The 23,274-nt window shown below is 37.7% G+C and overlaps 1 protein-coding gene across 2 annotated transcripts in view; it reads right to left on the bottom strand.

The window, feature by feature from the left end:
• TTC27 (tetratricopeptide repeat domain 27) overlaps positions 1-23,045 on the bottom strand; it is a 114,541-nt gene extending 91,496 nt beyond the window's left edge. Inside the window, exons 1-6 of one of the 2 annotated variants that reach the window (XM_069010024.1) lie at positions 22,797-23,045; positions 19,879-20,056; positions 14,327-14,456; positions 6,532-6,672; positions 3,730-3,832; positions 1,366-1,530 (exon numbers count right to left, since the gene is read on the bottom strand). In XM_069010024.1, coding sequence (XP_068866125.1) covers positions 1,366-1,530; positions 3,730-3,832; positions 6,532-6,672; positions 14,327-14,456; positions 19,879-20,056; positions 22,797-22,884 — 805 coding nt within the window. In that variant the 5' untranslated portion in view covers positions 22,885-23,045. Of the gene's footprint in view, positions 1-1,365; positions 1,531-3,729; positions 3,833-6,531; positions 6,673-14,326; positions 14,457-19,878; positions 20,057-20,631; positions 20,794-22,796 lie in introns of those variants that run through there. The other variant, XM_069010025.1, reaches the window with a different exon arrangement.
• Positions 23,046-23,274: the final 229 nt, after the last annotated feature.

The raw sequence follows: 23,274 nt of genomic DNA, 5'->3' as shown, positions 1-23,274 counted from the left end.
AAGACTATCAGTGCATAACCAACTTTGATTTTACTTGTTCTCAGTTAATTGCATTTTTATAGCTAGAGTACCATCATAGATATTGATGTTTTTATTAAAAAAACAAGAACAATTTTGACTAATTTTAAAGAGAAGTACTTTATAATACCAAGTTGGCAATAAATGCCACACTTGGAACACACCATATGCACAGATTGTGTTGCATACAGGAAAAAAAGGGTAGGATCAATTGTCAAAAGAACTGACATTTCCTTCAGATATAAACTACCATATTTTAAGTATATACCATTGAATATAATCAATTCATAGTTATACAAAAGCATTAGGCCACAAGATTTCCATTACAGATCTTTCCAGGTAAGCTTTTCAAACCTTTGAATAAATGAGCATGGAGTTCCACATAATTTGTTAAGAGTTTGTATTTCTTTGGGTTTTTGTTTGGGTTTTTGTGTGTTTTAGGGGGTTTTTTTGCTGCTGATGGCTTAGGCGTTTTTTAATAAATTATTAAACTGATTAATGGTATGAACAGGATTAGCTGCAGCTCCAAGCTAGGCATGAAGGAACATGAGCCTTGTGAAATACAGTGATGTTAACAAGTAAGGAAGCTGTAAGTTTCAGCTCCTTAGCGCTTTCCACTAATAAATCTACAGAAAAAAACTAGAGAAAGATTTTTTGCATTTCTACTTGGGCACAATCATAAGTTCTCACACAGAAAAGGTGGGATTTTATGTCATTTTGATTGCCTAGCAGGACCAGCTAGATCATAGATCCGTATCTATCCATGCAAAGTTCTAAGTGCAGCAATCTGATCTTCCTGATGCAACAAACAGGTTCTGAAAGGGTAATTATAAAGTCTCCATAGGGATTGAATCCCTGGGATTTCTGTTCATCAGAAATTTGACTTCCCTACTTATTTCCTGTGATAACACCAGTCCTAGGAATGACTTCTTAAAGCTATTTCCACAGAGCAGATCTAGGCTAGTGGCACAAAAGGGGAAAGACTGCATCAAATCATCATGTAGACTCCTTTGTAAGTGTCTCCAAACAAACAAAACAAAACAAAAAACATTTGTCATGACACCAGCAGATGCAACTAGACCTAAAATTTGACATGAAACACAAGAAAGAAGGATTATAAAACCCAACTCCTCAAATACCCATTTAGGAATGATTTTTTAACTTGATGTCATACTTCTCTTCCAAGCCATACTAATTCCTGCAAGACAAGTAAGACCTACCTGTTAAACACCAAGCTTTTGCAAAGTACAGTTCTTTATTACTTGGATATGTCAAAAAAAACCCCAACAAGCCAAGGTTAGTTTGGTCCAACCAGTCATCCTCATAGACTTTACAAGCAAAACTTACCTGTAAGGTTAATCTGCAGTTTTGTTATGTCTTTAGCCATACTGAAACAGTGCTTAGCTTTTTTATATTCATAGTAAAACAAAAATGTATAGGCAGACTCAAGATGGAACTGAACTGCTAAGTGCCAGCTTTCACCACCTGTGAACAATGCTTCTGCTTCTGTCACTGCAAATTAAGAAAAGAAAAAAATGAGACTGTAGTCCAGGAGAATGATATTTTAAAAATACATTTAAAATATCATGAGGGAAAGTCTGTTGTTCTTTACACTTCACACATTTAAAAATTCACTGATAGTATATAAAAGATGTATGTAATTTAAAGCATTTTGCAAGTTTTAGACCTAAGGATTGCTACTAGAATAAAGAAACGGTCAAACTTTGCTTATATTTAACAGCAAAGCTGAACTGGGAAATATCACTTCTGCAGAAAAGAAACAACTATGATTGTATTGGACCTTCTAAAGAACGTAAGAACAAAATATTGAGCTAATGCCCACCCCTTAAATAGTAAGCTTCAAATGGAAGTTTCAACAGCAGATCGAGTATTGAATGGTGCCTTAGGATCCTTACGACATTTTCTGTTTGGTTGCTTTTTGTTTGCATGTTGAGTTTTTGTTTCTTTTTTTAAAATAATTACTGATTTGCTGAATGATAAAGATCATGTTCTCCATCTGAACAGGAGAAAATACTTTTGTGAACAGATCTGAAGTCTTCAGGAAAGAAGACTTGACATTTTTTCATCCAGCATAAAAGCATTTCTATTTCTTATGTATTTAAGTTCTATCAAAGTACAGTAAGTTACAGAGAATATTCCTGCAAATACAGACTATTACGGTGAAAATGGTTCATGCCGAGCATACTTAAATGGAAGTGGGTTTTTTGCTTCATGCTTTATTTCTGCATTTTGCAAAAATATTTAGATAATAAGAATTCCAAAAAAGCTCACAGCATCACAGTACTTAAAAAGGACTGGTTACCCAGTTATAGCACTGAGGCTGTGTTCCTTAATGGATGCTTAATTTTTCAAATAAGCCTTATTAATGGTGTGAAAAAGTCTTACTATATGAAAAAGTGGTATCATCAAGGATTTGTTAAACACTTTCTCTGACTTGAATTTAGAGACTGGCTGTCAGCTCTAGCACAAATAGAGTTTACTGTTTAAACCTCCTAGGCTTTTTTTTTGTCAGTGCTTGTTAATCCTCAAAACCTTTCACTTAATACAGAAAGCTGCTAAGTCTGAACATAGTTTTTACACAAATTGTTTAATTCACTAAATCAAAATTTGCTTAGATAAATCCTGCCTAGCAACAACTTTTTCAAAGATGAGATTTAGAGATTTTTTTAAAGAAAACTACAAGCTAGCAACTTAAAAATACTCAAGCCTACAAAATACTGGACATGCAGTTACACTTGGAAAACACACAAAAATGCAACTTTTGATCTGAGTGACACTGGTACAATTTCAAAGGAAAAAATAAATCAGGTTATAGTCTTCAATTGTGCATTACAACTTGATTTTCCATAGCTAACAAGTTTCAATGAGCTGAATACAAGATTACTTGTCCTAAAGCCATATGATGAACTCAAGTGACACATTGAGAAGCAGTCTTACCACTACCTAAATATCATTTACTCACAGTGCTTGATAAGCTTAGGCACTTTGAGACTTCAAGGACCTTTGGGGAAAAGCTTCACATCATTACTAGTACTGACATAGTGGTCCAGAAGCACTGATGTCCCAAACTTACAACATCCTTCTGGCACCCCGTACCATGCTTGGTACACGGCCAAATGGATGGGAAACTGCACTGAGTCCCATTGGTTTTGCATAATGGCTGCCACAGAACAGCAGGGAATCATTGCAGCTGTCTTCTATTCAGGTGATGATATTGACCTAACACTTGAGAAAAATGTAATTTTTCCTGAATTTGAAGGTCTTCTTCTCTAGTAACTAACACAAAGTTTTCTTGAGAACTTGATGTAGACAAGTAAGTGGGTTACTCAAGCCCTACTCAAAGACAATTTAAAAGGTTTAAAAGTATTTATTTTATGGAATATGAAGGTACTTGTTTGAAATACCAGATGGCCTCAATGAGAAAATAAACAAACTGTTAAGAGGCACCAGGCAGCAAAAACTGCCAGAAAAAAACTTTGTCCACGATCACATTTTCATCTTGGAGGCTGAAAAATAGCATGTGCCTTACAAGTCCATGCCAACTTAAGTGAAATTCTGTTCCCTCTCTAGTCTTTGCAGTTATTTGAGTGTCTGATAAGCATTATAGCAGTTATGACTACAAATGCCCCTCCCCTGTGCTATCTTAAAAGTGATGCTGCAAGCCAATAGAACAAGTAATTAGAAATATACCTTGTTTTATACAGGTCTGGGCCAGAGTAAATAGCTCAGGTGATCTCTCCTCCAACAGCTGCTGGTGAATATTTATACATCTTAGAGTCCACCAAGGCAATGTCTAAAAGAAAATATGGATGCTTCAAGTTTGTAACAAGTATAGAGCATTAAGAAAATAAAAGAAAAAAAGGAAAGTGGCTTTAAAATACAGATTTTGTAGTCTAGAATTTTCAATTCTAGAGTCGAAAAAGTACAAGCCTGTCCAAAATAGCTGTTTTATTAAAAAAACAACCATAACCTAGCATAAAATAAACATATCCAGGCAGCTCTACAGTGCTCCAAGAGTTTGATGGATTTTCACTCTGTTAATTTCTCTAACTGCTCTTTGAACCCTGCAAATCTTTAGTACCACCATCTGGTAAGAAATGCTGTGAACAGCAGAAAGAAGAAATACTTGCATGCACTTATTTTGGAGCAGCCACTTGCTACTTTGATTTCATAGCTCCTAACTCTTGTAACAGAAAAGGACCAAAATAAAACCAAAACCCAAAATCCAGCTGTTTCCTACTTATCTTCTTTTGTGTCACATAGATTATTTTAATAGAAAGCCATGATCTAATTCTTCATCAATCTTTCCGGCCTGAAGAGTCCTAAACTATTTAGTTACCATTTGTATGGAAGCCATTCAGTATTTCTGACCATCCATCTTCACCTTCCTATGCATTTTTTCCTGTTCTGTTTGACCTTTTTTATTTCTTCAGGTGGCAGTATACAGGAGCCTGAGAGAGGCAGAATAGGAGCAGAATTGCTCTTGAGAACACATTACAATCACAATTGAAAGTCCCAATGTATGTATGTTGAACGTCAGAAGGGCAAAGCTGTTACTGAACTAAACATTCACTCTACAGCAGGCAGAGCTGAACCACAGCCCACGAAATACCTGATTACCTGATTTTAGAAAGCCATGTACACACAGAGTAAGTTTCCCAGTCTCTTAGCCCTTCTCTAAGTGCAGCAGGTGAAAATATGTGGAAAAGTTAATTTTAATACTCTAGTCTCAAAATTATACTTAAGATAATAAACCGTGAACGTAGAGCACACCTCTACAGAGGCTCTAACAATTGCTATTTATTCTGGTGCTGCCAGCACACCGATCATTTTCTATGAAAGATGTTTGAGTGCTTTAGAGGCACCCATCTTCTGAACTTTTTATGCAGGTATCCTTCCATCAGACTGACCTAAGGGCTGTGCAGTATTCAAGCACAAACATCTAAAACAATTACATGGAGCTGACTCTAATGTCCCTAGAAAGGAACCATCGAAAAGAATAATAGCATCAACTTCTAAGAGCAATGAAAGATGACTTTTGGTATCAAGCTGGACAGAGTAAGGCACACAGGCTTTGTGAAAGAGGTCAGATCACAACATTTTATCATTTATTTAGAAACCTAAAGGCAATTTAAGTAAGAAGTTTCAAGTTACTTGACTTCAGCTTTATACCACGAAGTATTAATTTTCCCACACAACTGAGTATCCAGTTTAATTATACGATTTCCTGAGGCCTTATGCTTACCACTCAGAAATGCTAGAATCAGTGAGAATGTATTTTTAAAGTTTCAGGTAAGCCAGCTGAGATGTGTACAATATTCTATCAGCAGTGTTTTGGGAGCCAAGTTGAAAACTTGCGGATGATTTTTAAGCATTTACTCTTCCATGTAAAATAGCATACCGGGCTTTATTAATGCTTTAGATAATATATTTTGAAGTATTTTACCTTGCTTTAAATTTATATGCACTACTATTAAAGAAGCCAAAGTATTAAGAGGCCACCTTTGAATCAAGCTGAAAGCAAAAAGAATGGCAAACTTTAATTGCTACAGCAACCTGTTGATGAAAGTAGTTCCTATCAGTTGTTGCCTTTGAACTACTATTCAAACTTGATGTAGCCACAAATAATTGAGCCTCAATTACGTGGAATAAAGCCCCCCATTATGACATTCTCAGGGGAGGTAGCTGGGGAATTCTCTACACCAGGTACATTTTCTGTTTCCCTGACTGACCCAGTTGCTGAAATTCAACAGCACTCATCTGTGAATAACAGGGAAAACGATGGAAGAACTTGGCTTCCAGAAATGCAGTACAGCCAACATCTCCCACACAGTTTAATTCATCACTCATACAAAGACCCAGCTGGGAATGGATGTTGTCAGCCAAGCATAAAGAGAGGCCATGTGGCATTTTGATCTCTAGCCAAATTCTGTTCAACTGGAATTCAATAAAGAGAAGTTGCTGCTGTTAAAAGTCCCCCACTTCCAGAGAGCCCTGCTACCAACTAGGCTGCTGCTGAACAGGGAGGTAGAGACCCTCTAAGAAGCACTTCATCATGTCTTCTTGTTTTTAACACACATACACAGCAGAGATTTAGACTTAGAATTCATACAGTAATGCTTAACAGTACCCAAAAGCTTGTTAGAAAGGATATAGGATATGTAAGCTGCATTATAGAGCATTCCCAGCTACCCCCTGACAAATACCAGGAAGTATGTATCTTTAAAAAGCTGGTTGTATTAAATTTTCTAATTTTCCAGCTAATGAAGACACTTTTCCTCTCTTTTGGGGAAGACAGTGAGTATAGCTTATCTTTAAGAAGAAGATACTTGTGAATAATTGCAATCCTTTTGTCCTAACTGTTTCTTAGAGGGAAGAACCTCAGAGCTACAGAAAAAGAAATGGAAGTTAGAATCATTCAACGAGGTATGAAGAATGAGAGAACCAATTAAGGAGTAGGTGGTAGTCAGTCACTAGTCACATATTTCTTACCTGGAGAGATGTGAGTTTGTGTCTTGAATTCACAAGAATTACCCTGGCTAAAAGCAGCAAAATAGGATGAGAAGTCAAGGTATAGACTGATTCACCATCTAGAACCAGCATCTTCAGAATAGTTGCATGCATCATTTTTGGCTAAAAGAAGGGAAAAAAAAAAAAAAAAAAGACAAGATTCAGAAAACTAAAGTTTATTAAAAAATAATGTAATATGGAACAAGAAAAATATCTAAGGAAAAAGTCTGCTCAAAACATTAAAAAAAAAAAACAAACAACGAAACCAAAATAAAACCAAAAGCTCAGTCTCTTTGAGCCTCAACCTTTTAGCAAATCATGGTAAATTCTGCACTGTTTCTTGCTTTCCTGATATACCACTTCAACATGATCTGCAAGACACTGATTTCCTCCCACCTGAAATGAATGTGTCATCCAGTCAACTATCCCCAAACACATTCCAGTAATATAACCCTTCCGTGATCTAAGGAGAAAAGCTTCTGGTAAATCCATGCCATTCAATTTGCAGTCACAGAAACAAAACAATTTTATAATTAAATTAATCCTGCAGCACTGAAATACACTAGATATTCCTGCAGTGATGTCAGTATTTGTTATCATTTTCTTTCCCCAGAGGGAGCTTCCTGCTGGAGTGGCATCAGAGCAGCAATATTAGAGCCATTATTCCCTTTGTCTGACAAATAAAAACCTCTCCCTGCTTTGGATATACTCCCATATGATGTTCTCAATACTAACTCTTTTACTTAAGAGCCTTGAGGTAGCTCTCCAGGGACTCTCTCAGTGGTGACTGTCATCTGACAGTCACCTATTCTCCCCTCCCTTTAATGCAATGAAAGCATTTGAGCAGTTTATCTTCAGGCTCAGGGAGATAGCCATTCATCAGTCTACTCCTGGTTCTCATATGGCAGATTTCTTTAGTGAACAAAAAAATAGGGGTTTAGTTTTCAGTTGGTATAAAAGGGGCAATAAAAGGAAATGGAAGGGAAAAAGCAGAAGAGAAAAGTTAAATGACAGCTTGCATTGAAGTCACTTGCCTGCGAAAGATTCTTAATCAGTCTACACAACCAAGATGTAAGTTATTTGAATCACATTTCAGCTTTTTAAACTAAACATAATTCCTGAGTTATTTGAAACTCTTTGCAATACCTGTATCAACAGGTTACACTGAAGACAAAAATGAATGCTACATGAATCCCCTAGACTGCTTTTTAATAACAGAGTAATCTTCAAGTTTATTCTGGTTTACCAAGGGTTTTTTTAGTTTGCATTAGCATTGAAAATACATCTACTTTGCAGACAATGTTTTGGGACAAAGAGGAATTCTTGTATGACATCACTGCGGTCACTTCAATCCCACTGTGGAAAGCAATGATCCTAACAGTCTGACAAACCACTTGAGAATAAAGGAAAGAAACTGCCAGCTGGAAATATACCAGATCTCTTGCATCTCTGGCCACTCAGAAAGGAAGACCCTTATCAACAGCTGTGACTCTGAGAGGGGAAAGTCATCAATCAGTACTTCTAAAGATTAATTTTTCAAATACACACATACACACACATAGTGGGACACTCAATACAATTCTCAGTTTAATGTAAACTTTTTCCCCATCGACATGTTTTTGATTCTTTCTATAATCAAAGTAGACCACACTTAAAATACTCAATGGGAAAGCAAAGGAGATTCATTTTAAAACCTTTTTCAAGAACAGCCTTGCAATGCTTTAGTTATCTATACTTGTTTAAGCACTGTAGAAACAAATTAATCTCAAATTCCCATTTCAAGTCCTTTCACTAAAAAACCCAGTCCTGCTAATGTAACATTAACAAATAATGAGGGAGGAAGAAGGGAAAGTTGATGACATATTACAGCCTTGAAAAGAAGCCAAAAAGTCTCAGAGCCAAAGAACTGCTATCTTCTATTTTAACAAATCCATGTCCTTTCTCATGAAACAAATCCCATACAGAAAAGCAGACATCCTTTACCTTCAGCTGAGAAAGTCTAAACCAACATATACATTTTTGCAGCTTATGCTCTAAGACTGCATTATCCATGCAGAATTCACTGCCCTGAGGTAGTCTTTAAAATGAGAGAACAGCTACAAGTAAGAGGTAGACGTCAAAGTGTTACAGCTTCAAGGACTGCAAAGTTAAGAATCAAAGTCCACCAAAATCTCTAGAACATTGGCTAAGAGCAAAAAGAAATTTTGAGCTTGTGTTCTTGTGTTTAAACACCTAAATATATAATGTGTTGAACCTATCTTGCAGCTCAAAAATTTCACGTATCTCAAAACAGCCGCAACCCAAGACTTGCTAAGGTAATGCTCCTGACCTAGTACACCTGGGTTACTGGAGACCTGAGTCTTTCTATTCTTCATCAAAGTTGACATCAAAAAGTATAATTATTTTATTCAGGAGTAATTTTCTTATAGCACAGAAACATATACTAGATAACTACTTTGTGAACATATGCAGAGCAATCACTGGGGTAGTCATCCAGTTTCTGCTGGACCTGCAAGGGTTCTATTTGACCATCCATTGGAATATACACATGAAGCTCAATTCACCCTAGTTCCATATTTTTTAATCTCTGAAGCACAGCTGTTTTTGTATTCAACTTCCAAACTTTTAACTGGCTACTTTTAAGTTACTACTACTAAAGCCCTAAATCAACTGCAAGCTGGACAGTACCCTTGGGTATTTCAATTTTCACAGTATTTCAAAAGTATTTCCCAGCAAAACTGGTGCCACCTGACTAATGACAAAAATCAGAAAAAAGTTTCTGCATTGACATTCAATAGCTTAAAAATAGATTGTATTTTAGTTTAGGGAATTACTGTTCTTTTCTTGCTAATGATATTGACTAGAAGCAAAGTGAGCATTCAGCAGGCTTTTACTTTTGTATTCAGAACCACTCTGGTCTTTGTAGCATTTCATCAGCTCTTTCTGTCTTGGGGGTCCTTCCTCTATATATAAAAAGCTAAGTGCAGACATAAAGAAGTAGACAAAGCCAGATTAAAGGCTCAGGAAGACTTGATTAAATGGAAGCGAAGGTGGGGTGGGGACAAACAAATTATCACTTCGGGAAGCTGCTGCATGTGGCTGCTAAGCCATATATACTGGGCTTCTAATATTTTAAAAAATACAAAGACTACTGCACAATAATTTGTCATTTAGCAAAGCTAAGGTGATGTATCTTCCAGATTAAGAGAGGATGTACTGATGTTACCTGCCAAGGGTTTGGTCCTTGAAAACAGAATTCACTCTTTAGACTTTAAGGTGATGGAAGAACTGCTTTTGTTTGTAACTGCTTTTCTCTTCCACTTTTTGCAAAGGAGGTAAGGTTACAGAGGAGGCTGTCTCCAGTTTTACAAACCAAATCAGCAACAACAGGTAACCTATGGAGAGCTGAGGTCGAGACTGAAGATAATCAAGGTGAGCGAGTGCAAGCAAGTCTTGCCTGAGAGCGTTACGCGTGGAAGTACTTTGGTTATGAAAACTCTTGCTCATATACGCTACGAGGGTGACTTTGCTCCACTATTAAGAGAGGATTTTTCAAATGACTGCATTAAGATTCCCCCTTCTTTTCTATATTCATAGAAAGGGAATGCAGGACAAGACTGGAGGCTACTTTAGCAGACTATCTTTGCTTACAAGACTCTGCCTCCACATTTAGCCTTTACCATCCATCCTTACATTCCCCACAAGAGGGAGAAATCTGCATAATTTTCAATACCTATATCTTGCTGGTCAAGCACAGAGTTTTTTCTTCCTAGCTAGTTCATGCTAATGGAAGCCAAGCATCTGGGCCTGAAAAAAGGAATTCACAACAGATTGAATTAACAAGACCAAGGAATCATACTGGATTTGAGACAGTAGTGCTACATAGTGCACTGGTGTTTTTCATATTAATTATGAACATGGCTATAGATGCCAACAGAAGTGTGGCAATATTTCAGTCTCTTCCAGAAAAGGATCAAATAATGCATAAAAGAAGGAGTAATAAAAACATAAGGAAAAAAAATTATTCAAATGCATTCCAAAACTTATCCTTTGGGATCAGCCTGGAAGCTACAAAAAGAAGAGCAGGAGCTGTTGATATATGCATTTGGAGGATTCCTACCAGTTATTTACATGTATTATCAAATAACAGATTGAGATCTTCCAGATGGAGTTTCTCACTGTTACCAGATATATTCTACTTGTGAATATGAAATCAGATAAATAAAGCAGCAAGCAGCTTGTCCTCACAACATTCTTAATCATCAGTGGTCTTCATTAGTAGTACTACACATTTTTTTCCAGTCCATCCACTGAAAATACTAAGCTCAATTGTATGAGGTAATACATAGAAACTCTGAAACCTAAGGCAGAATAAATACGCTCCAACTTCAACAGTTTTGTACCTTTTATTCCCTTACATGCAAGGAGACAATTCTTTTAAGACACAAGGAGCCCATTACTATAAGCCACTTATTATAAGCACTGAGCTTATTAATAACGTTTTAGTCTAACCCCAGCAAGTTCAAAACAAGAACTGCTAATCCATTTTAACCAGAATTCAGTAATTTTTAATCTTCCTTTACCACATTCACTCATTAAAAAAACTCAGTGTAGTATCAATCAGACTATTAACTGGTGTGGTAAAGCCTTACAGTTATTTTAGAAAAGTGAAATACATCTAATAACTAAAATGCTTTTGAGTGAACTCTGAAAATCACAAGCCAGTTCTGCAAGACATGAAACTAAATCTTAATACAGTACATGAATGCAACCATAATTTAGAGAGAAGGCTGGAATCAATTTGAGGAAAGGGAAATAATACACACATACTCATGAATATTGTTCATGGAAGACATCCAAGAGGCCCCCTACTAGCAACTCATCTTAAAGAGGCTATTTTATTTATTCTTCACTAGAACTAATATTATAGTCTCCTGCAGCCTTACTGCACTTGTAAGAAAAGAAGTTATCTGGGAGCAGATCATTGATCCAGAGGTGAAACTTTCCAAGGACAGAAATGGCAGCAGTTACATACCATGAAAACAAAGACTAATCCAATGAAGTGTTCTGAAAATAAGAGTAACAGTTTTTTAAATATTTCTGAAATACATGAGACCTTGTAATGCTGAAATTTAGTGACATTACCTAGAGCAGGCTAAAAGAAACAGAAAGACCTAACTTTTTTAACCTTGATGTGGGAAAAAATAATTTCAGTTTGAAAACCTGAAAAATGGAAGATCTGTTTAAAAATGGATTGTATCGGTCTTGATGACAGAATATAGAAGGTTACAACAGATGGAGAAAGTTAAGAATTCCACTTTTTCTGAATATCTGCATATGCAAGAGAGGAAAGCTGGATTGAAAAAAATCACAGAAATGTCACTTTTTTGAGATGTTCATTTTTACGGAGTGTTTATATACCAAGAATCCTTGGAATGAAAAGTACATAAAGATAATTCAAAACATCATTCAAAACCTTTTGAATTAAGACTAATAAAGAAGAGAACTGGATATTATATTTTAGCACATAAGCGCGTAGTGCTCTTGGAAAAAAAACAAAAAAACAAACATTAACATGCCAGAAGACAATACAAATAGCAGTAATAGAAATAAAGGCAAACTTCTCCCTGAATGCATAAACAGCTAAACCTTGAAGCAATATGAAAGTCTGATGGAGCACTCATTAGAAATAAAGTATGTTCAAGTCTGTTTTCCTTTACAACCTCTTGCCAGTTTAGTTTCTGCAATACCACCCCTGCATAAGCAAACATATTTCAAAGCATCACATTCACAGCCACTGCAGAAATATAACAGAAACTAAACAGGAGAGCATGTATTTCCTTACTCAACAGGGAATTAGTATCTCATTCTTCCAGACAATACATGAAATTGCCTGGAAAAAAGAAGGATTCAGGGCGACCCAATTGTGGCCTTCCAGTACCTGAAGGGGACCTACAAGAAAGATGGAGCAAGACTATTTACAAGGGCATGTAGTGACAGGACAAGGGAGAGTGGCTTAAAACAGACAGGGAGTAGGTTTAGGCAAAGAAATTCTTTGATGTGAGAGTGGTGTGGCACTGGAGCAGGCTGCCCAGAGAAGCTTGTGGATACCCCATCCCTGGAAGTGTTCAAGGCCAGGTTGGATGGCACTCTGAACAACCTGGTCTAGTGGAAGATGTCCTGCCCATGGCCACGGGGTTGGAACTGGGTGATCTTTAAAGTCCCATCCAAGCCAAACCATTTTATGATTCTATTAAATGGTTAATAGAAATTATGAACACAGTATTTTCCAGGTCTCTGAACTCTGTCAGTGACAGCAATCCTATGAGCATCATCTTGGGCTGCAGACTGCATTAGGCTGCAGCCTGGGCATACACACTAACATAGACTATAGAATTCTCCAATAAACAGAACCGAAAATTTGTAAGAATATTTCAATATTGTAATATTAAATATTATAAAAAATTATAAAGAGAATGAATGAAATTAGGTTTTATTATTTTACTATCTATAAAGGCAAAATGAACTCCTTGTCTTCTCAGAGGTAGCACACTTCAAAATTTCTGCTAACTCGTTTCACACCCAAGAAGGTTTAGTACACTTGGTTTCCACTGTTACTTATTTAGTCATCTGAAGATGAGATTTGTATTTCAAATATCAAAAAATGAAGAGAAAAAGAAGCCTATATATACACACTGTGCCAGCCCTAAAAGATAAAACAAATTTATAAATATCTGTTTAAAAACCAGGAGCAATACTGTATCTGAATTAGTTATTTAGAAATACAACCTTGCAAATGAACCTAAGGCAGGACTTAATGAATTATGGAAAACATGCCACAATAAGGCAGCAGAGCCAACAGTTTCATGTGGAACTTCTCATATACTCAAACTTTCCCTCATTTCACAGTTTACAGCATTTACATTGCTCATGGTCCATACCTTATTCTCAGTGAAATTCTAAATTCAAACTCGTGTATAGATTTAGCATTAGCAAAGACTACTGATACATTCTTCACTGACATGCTGCAGTAGTCAGTATTTTACCACAGCTTTAACCCTGAAAGAAAAATCAGGAAGCTGTGCTGAACCACAGGTGATGAGAGTCTGGACTGTGGTACTGCCATGAGAAACAATACACACATCTCACTAAAAGAAGTTAGGGTGTTAACTAGTCATCTACATAAAACAATGACAAAATAAATAAAACTGACAGTCCTCAGTTTCATCTCCTACATTCCCTTCCGCTTCCAAAATCTCTATTTAAATTAGCATTTTTGTACTAATATTACCTCAACTCACTTGGCATTCAGGAGCCTAACAGGATACTGAGCATCCAAATCTGTTAGCATCTGCCAAACACTCTGCTATTTGTAAGATATGCAACTTCTACCTTTCCCTAAGGAGGGAAATTTCTAAGCCATTTATAAACATCTTTCTTTGATCCAGCTAAGAATGTATCCCAAAATAAACACATAAAAAGTTTATTGATTGCAAATGCCCTTTGAGTAAATGCTCGCCTATATTAAAGATATCTTCTCCATTCAAACCCAACATTTCCAGCAGGAAATATCTCAGGTAGAGAAACAGTAACTACTTTTAGGACACTGCTGATATAACTGAAGATGTTGCAATAGCAGCCAGTAGGATCGATGATTAAGGCAATTCCGTCTAGCACCCCCCCTTGCAGATGTGCCTTCTCTGACACGTGTAAGTGTTATGGCTATTTGTGAAAAGCAGTGACAATAAAAGGACAGCTTATTAGAATCCAAACGTACCTCATGGAATTTCTGTAACAATGCAGGTGGCAAAAAATCCTGAAGCTTTAACTGAACAGGAGGCCCAGTCCAATTGCTTTGAACAAAGAGCTGCAAACTGCCCACACCAAGCAGAAATATCAGCCTCTGCCTGCAATGTAGATAGATAAGAACAGCAATTAGCAACATATTATATTTTCACTTAAGGCTACAAGAGCTGATTAAATCTTGTGCTAGCTCAAAACCCTCAGCTTTAAAGAAAGCAAAAAAAAAACCACTCTCCAGTAAGGACGATACAATGAATGGAATATTCAAGAATGCCCATGGGAAACTAGAAGTTTTGGAAGCATGTTTTTTTATAAATGTTGTAACTAATGCCAAACATTCTGGAGGCAGATTTAGTTCACATATTTCACAATTTAAGGCTGTACATAACTATCAGAGATCAGAAGATTAGCAAAGGATGCAGGTAATCCAATATTTGCCTATTGCATGGTTATTTTATTTTCTTATAATACATCTAAATCTCAGCATTTTCACAGAAAAAATACCACATTAGTATATGGTCCAAAAGAGCAAGCTTACTTTTGTTTCAACACAGTTGTTTATTTTCACTCCCTCTGATAAAAAAATAAATTGAAATCAAAAAAGTTCAGAATAATACCTCCAAGTTGGTTCAGATACTTTGGCAGTAAATAATACCTATTTTATCATGGTTTTTATTTTAAATAATAGTAATTTATTGAAAGATGAAATTAAGAGACTTTGTTTCCTTTCTGAAACCAGGTATGGCAAAATTTTCTTTATCTACAAGACTAAGCCCATTTTACATTACTATGATTTCTTTAGCACACAAATAATCTATGTGGTCTCCAAGAAGGCAGGGCACCATCTCTCAGAATTTAATGGTCCGTTTAACAGGTGTAGACTTTTAAGATTTATATACAAACTTCTGGTTTGTTTTATAATACCTTAATGACTTAGAACCTTATCGACAACGGCCCTATCACATAGAGAACAGGCCTCCTAACTACAAAAAGTTAGCATTTTTATTGTGCAGCTTTGATATAAACACTGGTATGTTAAGGAGCATAACTGAAACAGAAAAATCTAGTCATTTCTTTCTGTAAAACAGAAACTTAGAGATGGAAGAGCTCTCCAATTGAAACAAAAGAATAAATTGTTATACAACCCCTTAAAAACCAAAGTAAAATAGAAAAGCCACACACAAAGAAGCAGCTGGTGGGCAAGAATGTGACAAAAGATGTAGAACAATAAGAAAGCAGGGGTGGGGAACATTTAATTGAAAAAAAAAACCAAAAAACAAAAAACCAAAATCATCCTTCAGGGGAGTTAGAGAACAAGGACTGGCATAAAGAGTTCTTGTCAAACAAAACAAGGTAACGCTTACTGGCTATCATTATTCAGCCAGTAACTATCTACTAGGAAATATGAAAATATATCCAAGATTACCATTAAACTTCCAAATAACTCAGGAACACAAAGCACTAACAATTGTTGTATACTAAATTATTACCATTACACACAAAATATCCACATTGGTATATATTTCCTAATTTTTCTCCCATGATAAGTTATGCTTCAAGGCTTCTGAAAGGTAACACAGAACAGTCAATCAAGCACTGTGGTTTGATACATGTACTCTAGTCTTTTGAAGATCATTTTCATTATTTTATCATTTACACTGTTCCTGCTAGTAACATTTTATTTATTTATTTTAACATTACTGGAATCTATTTGTAGGCAAACTTGCTTGAAGAGACAGAGTTTTATCCATGCAGAATGACTCTGGAACAACTGATAACCAAATCCATTACTTTGACTGGGATACTGTTTTTCCACTGTTCAATTTGTCATCACCAAATTTTTTTTCCCCTATTTTCAGATTCATGACCAACTCCCAGTCTCCTTATCACTCACTCTGTATCAGAAAACCAATTTCAAGCTGTAATCTCCACAAATGCTGACCCTTCCTTGCCTATCCCCTATTCTTTTTTCCAAGAAAATTCATTTTGTCTCCCTGACTGCCCTTCACACTTACAATGCAGACCTGCAGACGCTCACCTCCCAAAGGCTCCCTGAAAAGCAACAGAGACTGCTGCAAATATTCCCCTTGCTATGGTGACCTACGTAATTTATTTTGCATTTATCCTTAGATATATGGCTGTATCCACTCATCTTGTTTTTCCTTCCTCTATGTGAATGGGGGTTTTGCTCCCTTTTTTTTAACACTGTTTACACTGAGTCTAATTGTTTTTCATGATGCAGAATCACGTGCTTATATATACTCTAATACTCGTTGTATCAAATCTTCCTCAAAAATAAAGAATAATGGTGCATTTGTATTTCAAAAAAAAAAAAGAGATGTGCATATAATCTAGCATTTACAAACAAAATAAAAGAAAAAAATATTCAATAGCCAGGTTATGCTTTAGAGGTTACAGGTTTCTGTTCTTTTTAGTGATGCCAGAAATTACAGAAGAATAGCCAAAGCTATTCAAAGTCTAACTTTGCTATTTTTTTAATTCACAAACATCAAAGCAAGCTGCAGACACAGCAAGAATTTCTTCATTTTCGTTTTTCATTACATATAGCACACCAGTTAATCAACCATCAGATGCTCCATGAGAAATACCAGAAATACCATTCAGTGCTCAGGTTGGGAAATCATAACAAGCTTTATTGTATGGATTTCTCTTGACAAGTTTGGTATTCATTTATATGTTGAATAAGGTAAAAGTAGTAAATACATGCTCAACAAAAACCAAAATGTTAGAGCTCATTTCCTTATTTCTTTAGGTTTTGGAACCTGCACACTATTTCCTTCCAGTCTTTTGAAGCAAAGTGTAGGTCAGGCAAGGAATGTAAGTCCTTCATACGGGGCTCAGGAAAAACACAAAAAAGGCATTTCCCCTCTACATGGTTAACACATATCCTATTGCTTCATCCTCCAAATTTTGCTGATTAAAATACAGCCATGAAGCTACATTTTCTATAGAAAATAGCTGTGAAGCATTGAACTGAGTAGCAATAGCAGGAAAAAAGCAAAAGAAAAGATCTCCTATTCAACACATATATTATAAGAATGCTTAATTTTTAAGCCATAAAGGCTAAAAGTGCCACAGTGAAAACGTGTCTGGGGCAAGGAAAAGAAGGCAATCAGTTAAAAGGATATAAAAAGTAGCACCAAATTTTAAAATGATGCTAAATCATTTTCCTTACAGAACCATGGAAAGTGGAAAAAGTTACAGGCTATGTCCAAAGAAATTACGGTCTAGATCCAAATTTTGAGCTGTTTTGCCCTCAAGCTGCTCAGTTTTAGCATCAGAAAAAGAACTCCTTAAGAGTTCTTTAAACACTATCACAAAACCATACTTTGCATTGTTTATACTGTGCAAAAAGAATAAGATTCACATTATCCAACTTCCTGTTTCCAATTGAATTCAATTCCTACTGTGTTTTTAAATCTCCAGAATTACAACTTTCAGTTCAAGAAAAAAAATTACTGTAATTTATCCCATCTACAAAAAGTCACGAGAAAATCAATGTGTTACTGAATTTTCTGGGCTTGAACTTAAGAGGTTTGCTGAACTTCCTTTGAATCACTCAGTGGAAAAAGAAAATTACATTTTAGGCATTAAAAAAAAAAAAAAATCCCAAACAGTTTCATCATAAGCAATGCAAAGTCTGGATGCAAAAATTACATTTGTTCCTTCCATAAGGCCTTCACAGGACACAGGTCTGCAGGTAGGAAAAATAACTGTGACACATTTTAACTCAGAAAGTCACCGGAGACCAAGACAGTACAGATCAAAGTGCTGTGCAGCGCCTATCTAAAATAGGAAATGATCTGTCTTTCAGACAAGCAACTTCAGTAGAAGTTTTTCTGTAAGAGAAAGTCACAACTTACTTCCCTCAGCCCCCAAAACTTCTTAAATTATTACAAATGGAGCTTGAAAAATTCACTAGACTGCTACAAACAAAACTCTTTCTGGCAGACACTGAGAGGTTTTGAAGACTCTGCTTTCATTTTGAATAAAACTTCAGTCTTTAATTTTGGGCAGAAAGCCCTCTGTCTGCTTCTGAAAGGCTAAATATTGCAGATCTGCCTCCATATCTTCTGGCAAGGGGGCTTCTAATGCAGCCCAAAGCTGCAGAGCGATCAAGAAAAACCTCAGACCAAAGAGCTGGAGCGTGAGCAGCCAAGAAACAAATTCCTTTGCTGTGTGCAGTAGGAGTGCACTGCAACAGGATACATATAAAGTTCCACTGATATAGATTATGATCACCTTCAAGAAGCTCAGTGGCTTATAAAGGCAGCAACACGTATTTGAAGCAGTAATTAAGATCATGACTGAGTCTGTTTCAAGTCCTGATTTTTCTTTCCTTGTCACATTATTCAAACTACTGCAAGGTGACAGAATATAGAAATATTGAAAAATTTCTCCAGCTAGTATTTAACAGTGATAGCACAACAAAGTAAGAGGGGAAAAAAAAAAAACAACCAAACAAGAAACACCTAGTGAAAACCATGCACAGGAAAAACCTCTGAACACTCCAACTCAGAAAGCAGGAGTGCACTGTATTGTGTACCACACCACAAGATGAGTTTTTGACACACTATGATCACGAACAAATCTCAGCTCAGTTTTTCAAACATGCCGACTATTTTTTTACTCTGATATTTTAGCAAAAACTCTTAAGTTTATGTCTGTCATACCAAAACACATATATTTGTACTCTGCCAACACTAACTGGTAACAATTACTTTCCTCTTACTTTTACTTTTTTAACCTTTATCATCTCTTATCTTTTAGTGTTCTTTTGGTAAAACTTTTTCACCTTTTGCAATATCTATCTATATATATATATATATATATATATATATACACAACACATATATAGTTTTCTGCTTCTACTATCCCTAGCATGTCAGATTTCAGTCTGTTCATCATTTACACAGCAAACTGTAAACAGTAAATTCAGGCTCCTTAACAGCAAAAATTAGCATATACAGTACAATTAAGAGAGACTCTATCAGAGAAAGTCTTGGGAAGAAAATAATTGATGAACAGCATCCATGAGTAACACCTTACTTGTTTTTACATTAAAAAGAGTAGAACAAACTTATAATAAGTCAGACTTAGAAATACAGGCATTGCTTGAACAGTAACATTATATAGTACTTCAAGTAGCCACATAAAGGTAATAGAACATTTCAGAGAGAAAATTGTTAATTGTTTGATGATATATGGCAACATGAACTTACATTTGTGGCTCCTTTATACCAGCAGCTTCTGAGGTAATCACTGTAAATAAAGCTAATGTTTTCAATAAACCCCCATATCACAACATCATTGTTTCTTTCACTGGATAGTAATGAAGAGATGCCCAAGGGATTGGGGGGAATAACCCAAGAAATTTTTTCTTCTGCTTTCCTGTCAGTGCAAGGATTTTGAAGGCCCTACACAAATTATACACTTTTAAGTGCTTTTTGTAAAAATCAAACATGGCCTCTATTAATCATCCATATAATAAATAATAATTTCCACCTTTCCATGTTATCAATCTCTGCAGAACAATCCAGGTATGCTAGAATCTGTTTCTCCAAATAAGTGTCAATGTTCTCTTCCGTCACAGAAGACGCACTGAAAACATTCTGAATGGCTGAATTTGAAAATATTGCCTCGTATTTCCCATCAAACATCAACTGCAATAATGATCCACTTTCTGGAAGAGAAAAAAAAAAAACAACACAGAAATGAGTGTCAACTTTGAAACAATTTTGTCTTTCAAGACCTATTACACCTATTCAAACAAAAATATATGCCACTCCCCTTTTAAAGAATGTATCTTCATTTACACTGCAGGGAAAGTACAGTCGCATTGAAACTCAAGAGCAGCATTAGCAGGTGCCCATTCAGAACAATCTGTATTAAAGTTACAGTGGAACACAAATGACCAGATGAATGTAGAACAAAAACTTGCACTGAAATTTCAGGAAAAATAAATGGATGGCCTGTCAAAATACATCAATTATAACAAGAGGGTTTTTTTCCTCCAAAACATTTTAAATGAACAGTAAAATCCTATAGATAAGACAAAAATTTCACAGAGTAGAGAACCGATCTAGGAGAAATGAAACAAATAAAAGTGATTCAGTATTTGCAGAATTCAGTGAATAGTCTTATGCAAAACTGCAGAAACTGCTCAGTCCTTTATTTACATGTTTAAAATACCCACAAACAATGGGCAATGAGATTTTATCTTTACAGAAGCATTATTTCCTATGGCAACTATATTACCTCAATGAAAAGCCTGCATATGGAGCAGATTCTTAGGAGGAACTACTAAGATGGATTTAGACCCATGACTTAAGCCTGATTTCAAGACAAAGGGAACACAAGAAATGCTATACACTTATTTCTAAGAAGCTTCAGACCCATCAAGTTCTTGACCCGGGCTACAACTTTATTCACAGGAGCTATCTTCAGGTATGCTACCATGCAATCAATACAGCAGCTGTTGGAACAATCTGACCATGTTAAAACCTGCTATTCTTGAGCAAAACCATTATCTGCCTACCCTGCAGCTGTGGCTGCAACTCATGCAGATGTACTAAACTGGTCTCTGATTAGATGATGCAGGTGTGGGTAACGGTGCAGCTGAGGAAATGCATAGGATAAGTGCCTTACTATTAATGTGTGATTCCACCTGGGGATTGCAGCTCCCTGTTACAGTGTTACTGTAGCTGCACTAATATCAGTAGCCGAGATAGCCAGTTTAACACTGGCACAGCCATGAATCCACACAAGCAGCAGCTGTGCAAAGAAGTGATCTGAATACCAACCCCAAGCTCATCCAGCTAAACAAGTATTTTAAATTTCAGAAATACAGGAACACCAAGGGGAGAACCACCTTCACTAACAGCAATGGATGACTGTAGGAATAGGTGACAGAGACTCATTCATTCTAATGTCTCTGCACCATGCTGTCGACCAAGGTTTACTTCTGTTCTCCACAATGATCTACTGAATGATATAAGAAATAATGTGTGCTGTGTATTATTTAAAAAACACCTTAAGCTGTACCTGGAATGACATATACAAAAGAATAGCAGTGGTTCCACAATGCTGCTGACATCATACCCTCACAGAGAATAGAAATAACAAGAGACTTTCTCCAATCTATACTTTGGAGACACTTTCTCTCACCAAATTACAACTTCTTTATATCAGATTATAATTAGCCAGACAGGCAATGCTGTAACTGGTAGAATAACTATGGGCTGTGAGGACACGTGATGATGAATGAAGAATATTGAGGTTCTTCTGTTTCCAGTAACATAACTGTAAGCACATAAAATCTGCTTTTGATTCTGTGTATAGCTTTTTATAGGACACAGCTTTTAAATTTATTTTCAGGATCATCAATAGGAAGGGCCCATGTAAATGATGACTAAGAATCATCACAAACCCCACCCTTTTCTATCTCTACCGCAAGATGCCTTTCCTCAACAAGTTTCCCCCACATCTTATAGCAGCACACTACTTAAAGTGCCTCAAAACAAATCAAACCTAAAAAAACAACCCGACAAAAAAAAGCAATCAGCAAAACCCCACAACACAAACAGCATGCACAACTCTGGTTGAAAAGACAGATGTGACAGATGTCAGTCACATCAGCTATCATTCCTGGGCAGTACAATGATTAAGGTCAAATGAAATGTCACATAAGGAAATAAGAGCTGATTAGCACTGTATGGTTCTTTTCCAAAATTCAGTATGTGCTTAGGTAAGGATAAATGAGATTTTCAATATGCTATAACATGGTACATGACTTGAGCACAACTGTACTTTCAGCCTGCCTGAAATATGGAAGTACCTTCACATGACGAAGTTTACATTTTAAAAGCTGCTGCGTTCCCCTGCAGGAAAGCTGGGTCTAACCAAGTCCCCTCAAGAGACTATTTTCCATTGATCCCTCAAGCAACTGTGACGGAATAACTAATAAATATAGAACAGGCAGCTCATGGCACACTCTTCCTTCCCACGTTTTGCTCCAAGGGCGCGTTTCACCTCACTGCCAGGTTCCAGCAGGCAGGCAGCCCTTCACACGAGAGGCAGCCGGAGGGAGCCCGGTGCTCACGAGCCTCCCGAGTGCCGGCATGAGGCGGGCGGCGGGGCGGCTGCCGGCACGGGCACCGCTGCGGCCGCAGCCTCCGCCTCTCGCACCGAGAGCGACCACGGAACCCTGCGGAGCCCCGGCCGCTCCTGTCGCCTCAGCCCTGCCGGCAGTGCCGCTCCCGCTCCTCCAGCCTGACAAGCCCACGGCCTCCCCCGCGAGTTCGGTGAGGAGCAGACAGGGCGCCAAGGATGAACACGCCCGCGGGGGGAGTGAGCCATCAGCCGCGGCCCCGGCTCAGTGCGGCGGCTCCGGACACGCACAACGAGCGGGGACCTCCCCTCACCTGCGGCCGCGACTTCGCCCTGCTTCCACTCCAGGGACTCCGCGGCGCTGAGGAAGCCCCTCAGCAGAGCGCGCTCCAGAGCCAGCATGGTCCCGCCGCCCGGGCCCGCCCCGCTCCCCACAGCCACCGCCGCCGCCTCGCTCGGGGCCGCGACCCCCGCGCCCACAGAGACGCGCGCGCTGCCGGCGCGAGCCCTCAGCCCATGTGCGGGCAGCGGCCGCAGGGAGCCGCCATGACAGCAGCGCGGGGCACGCCGGGAGCCCGCGCTGGCCCCGCCCCGCCGGGTGCCGCCGGTGGCGTGAGGGGAGCCGGAGCGCGGCCGGGGCGGGCACGGCCGGGCGGTCTCTTCACGCCCCGGGGGCCGGCGCTCACCCCCCCGGCAACAGCTTGTAAGGTAGTGGGGTTATAGACGCAGGCACGCGTACGTATCCATATGGAGTCTGTCTGGGCGATTCCCAGTGGAAAATCATCGAAGGGG

Source organism: Aphelocoma coerulescens, chromosome 3, assembly GCF_041296385.1.
Source record: "Aphelocoma coerulescens isolate FSJ_1873_10779 chromosome 3, UR_Acoe_1.0, whole genome shotgun sequence".
Lineage (NCBI taxonomy): Eukaryota > Metazoa > Chordata > Aves > Passeriformes > Corvidae > Aphelocoma > Aphelocoma coerulescens.
This window is presented reverse-complemented; position numbering and strand designations above follow the sequence as displayed.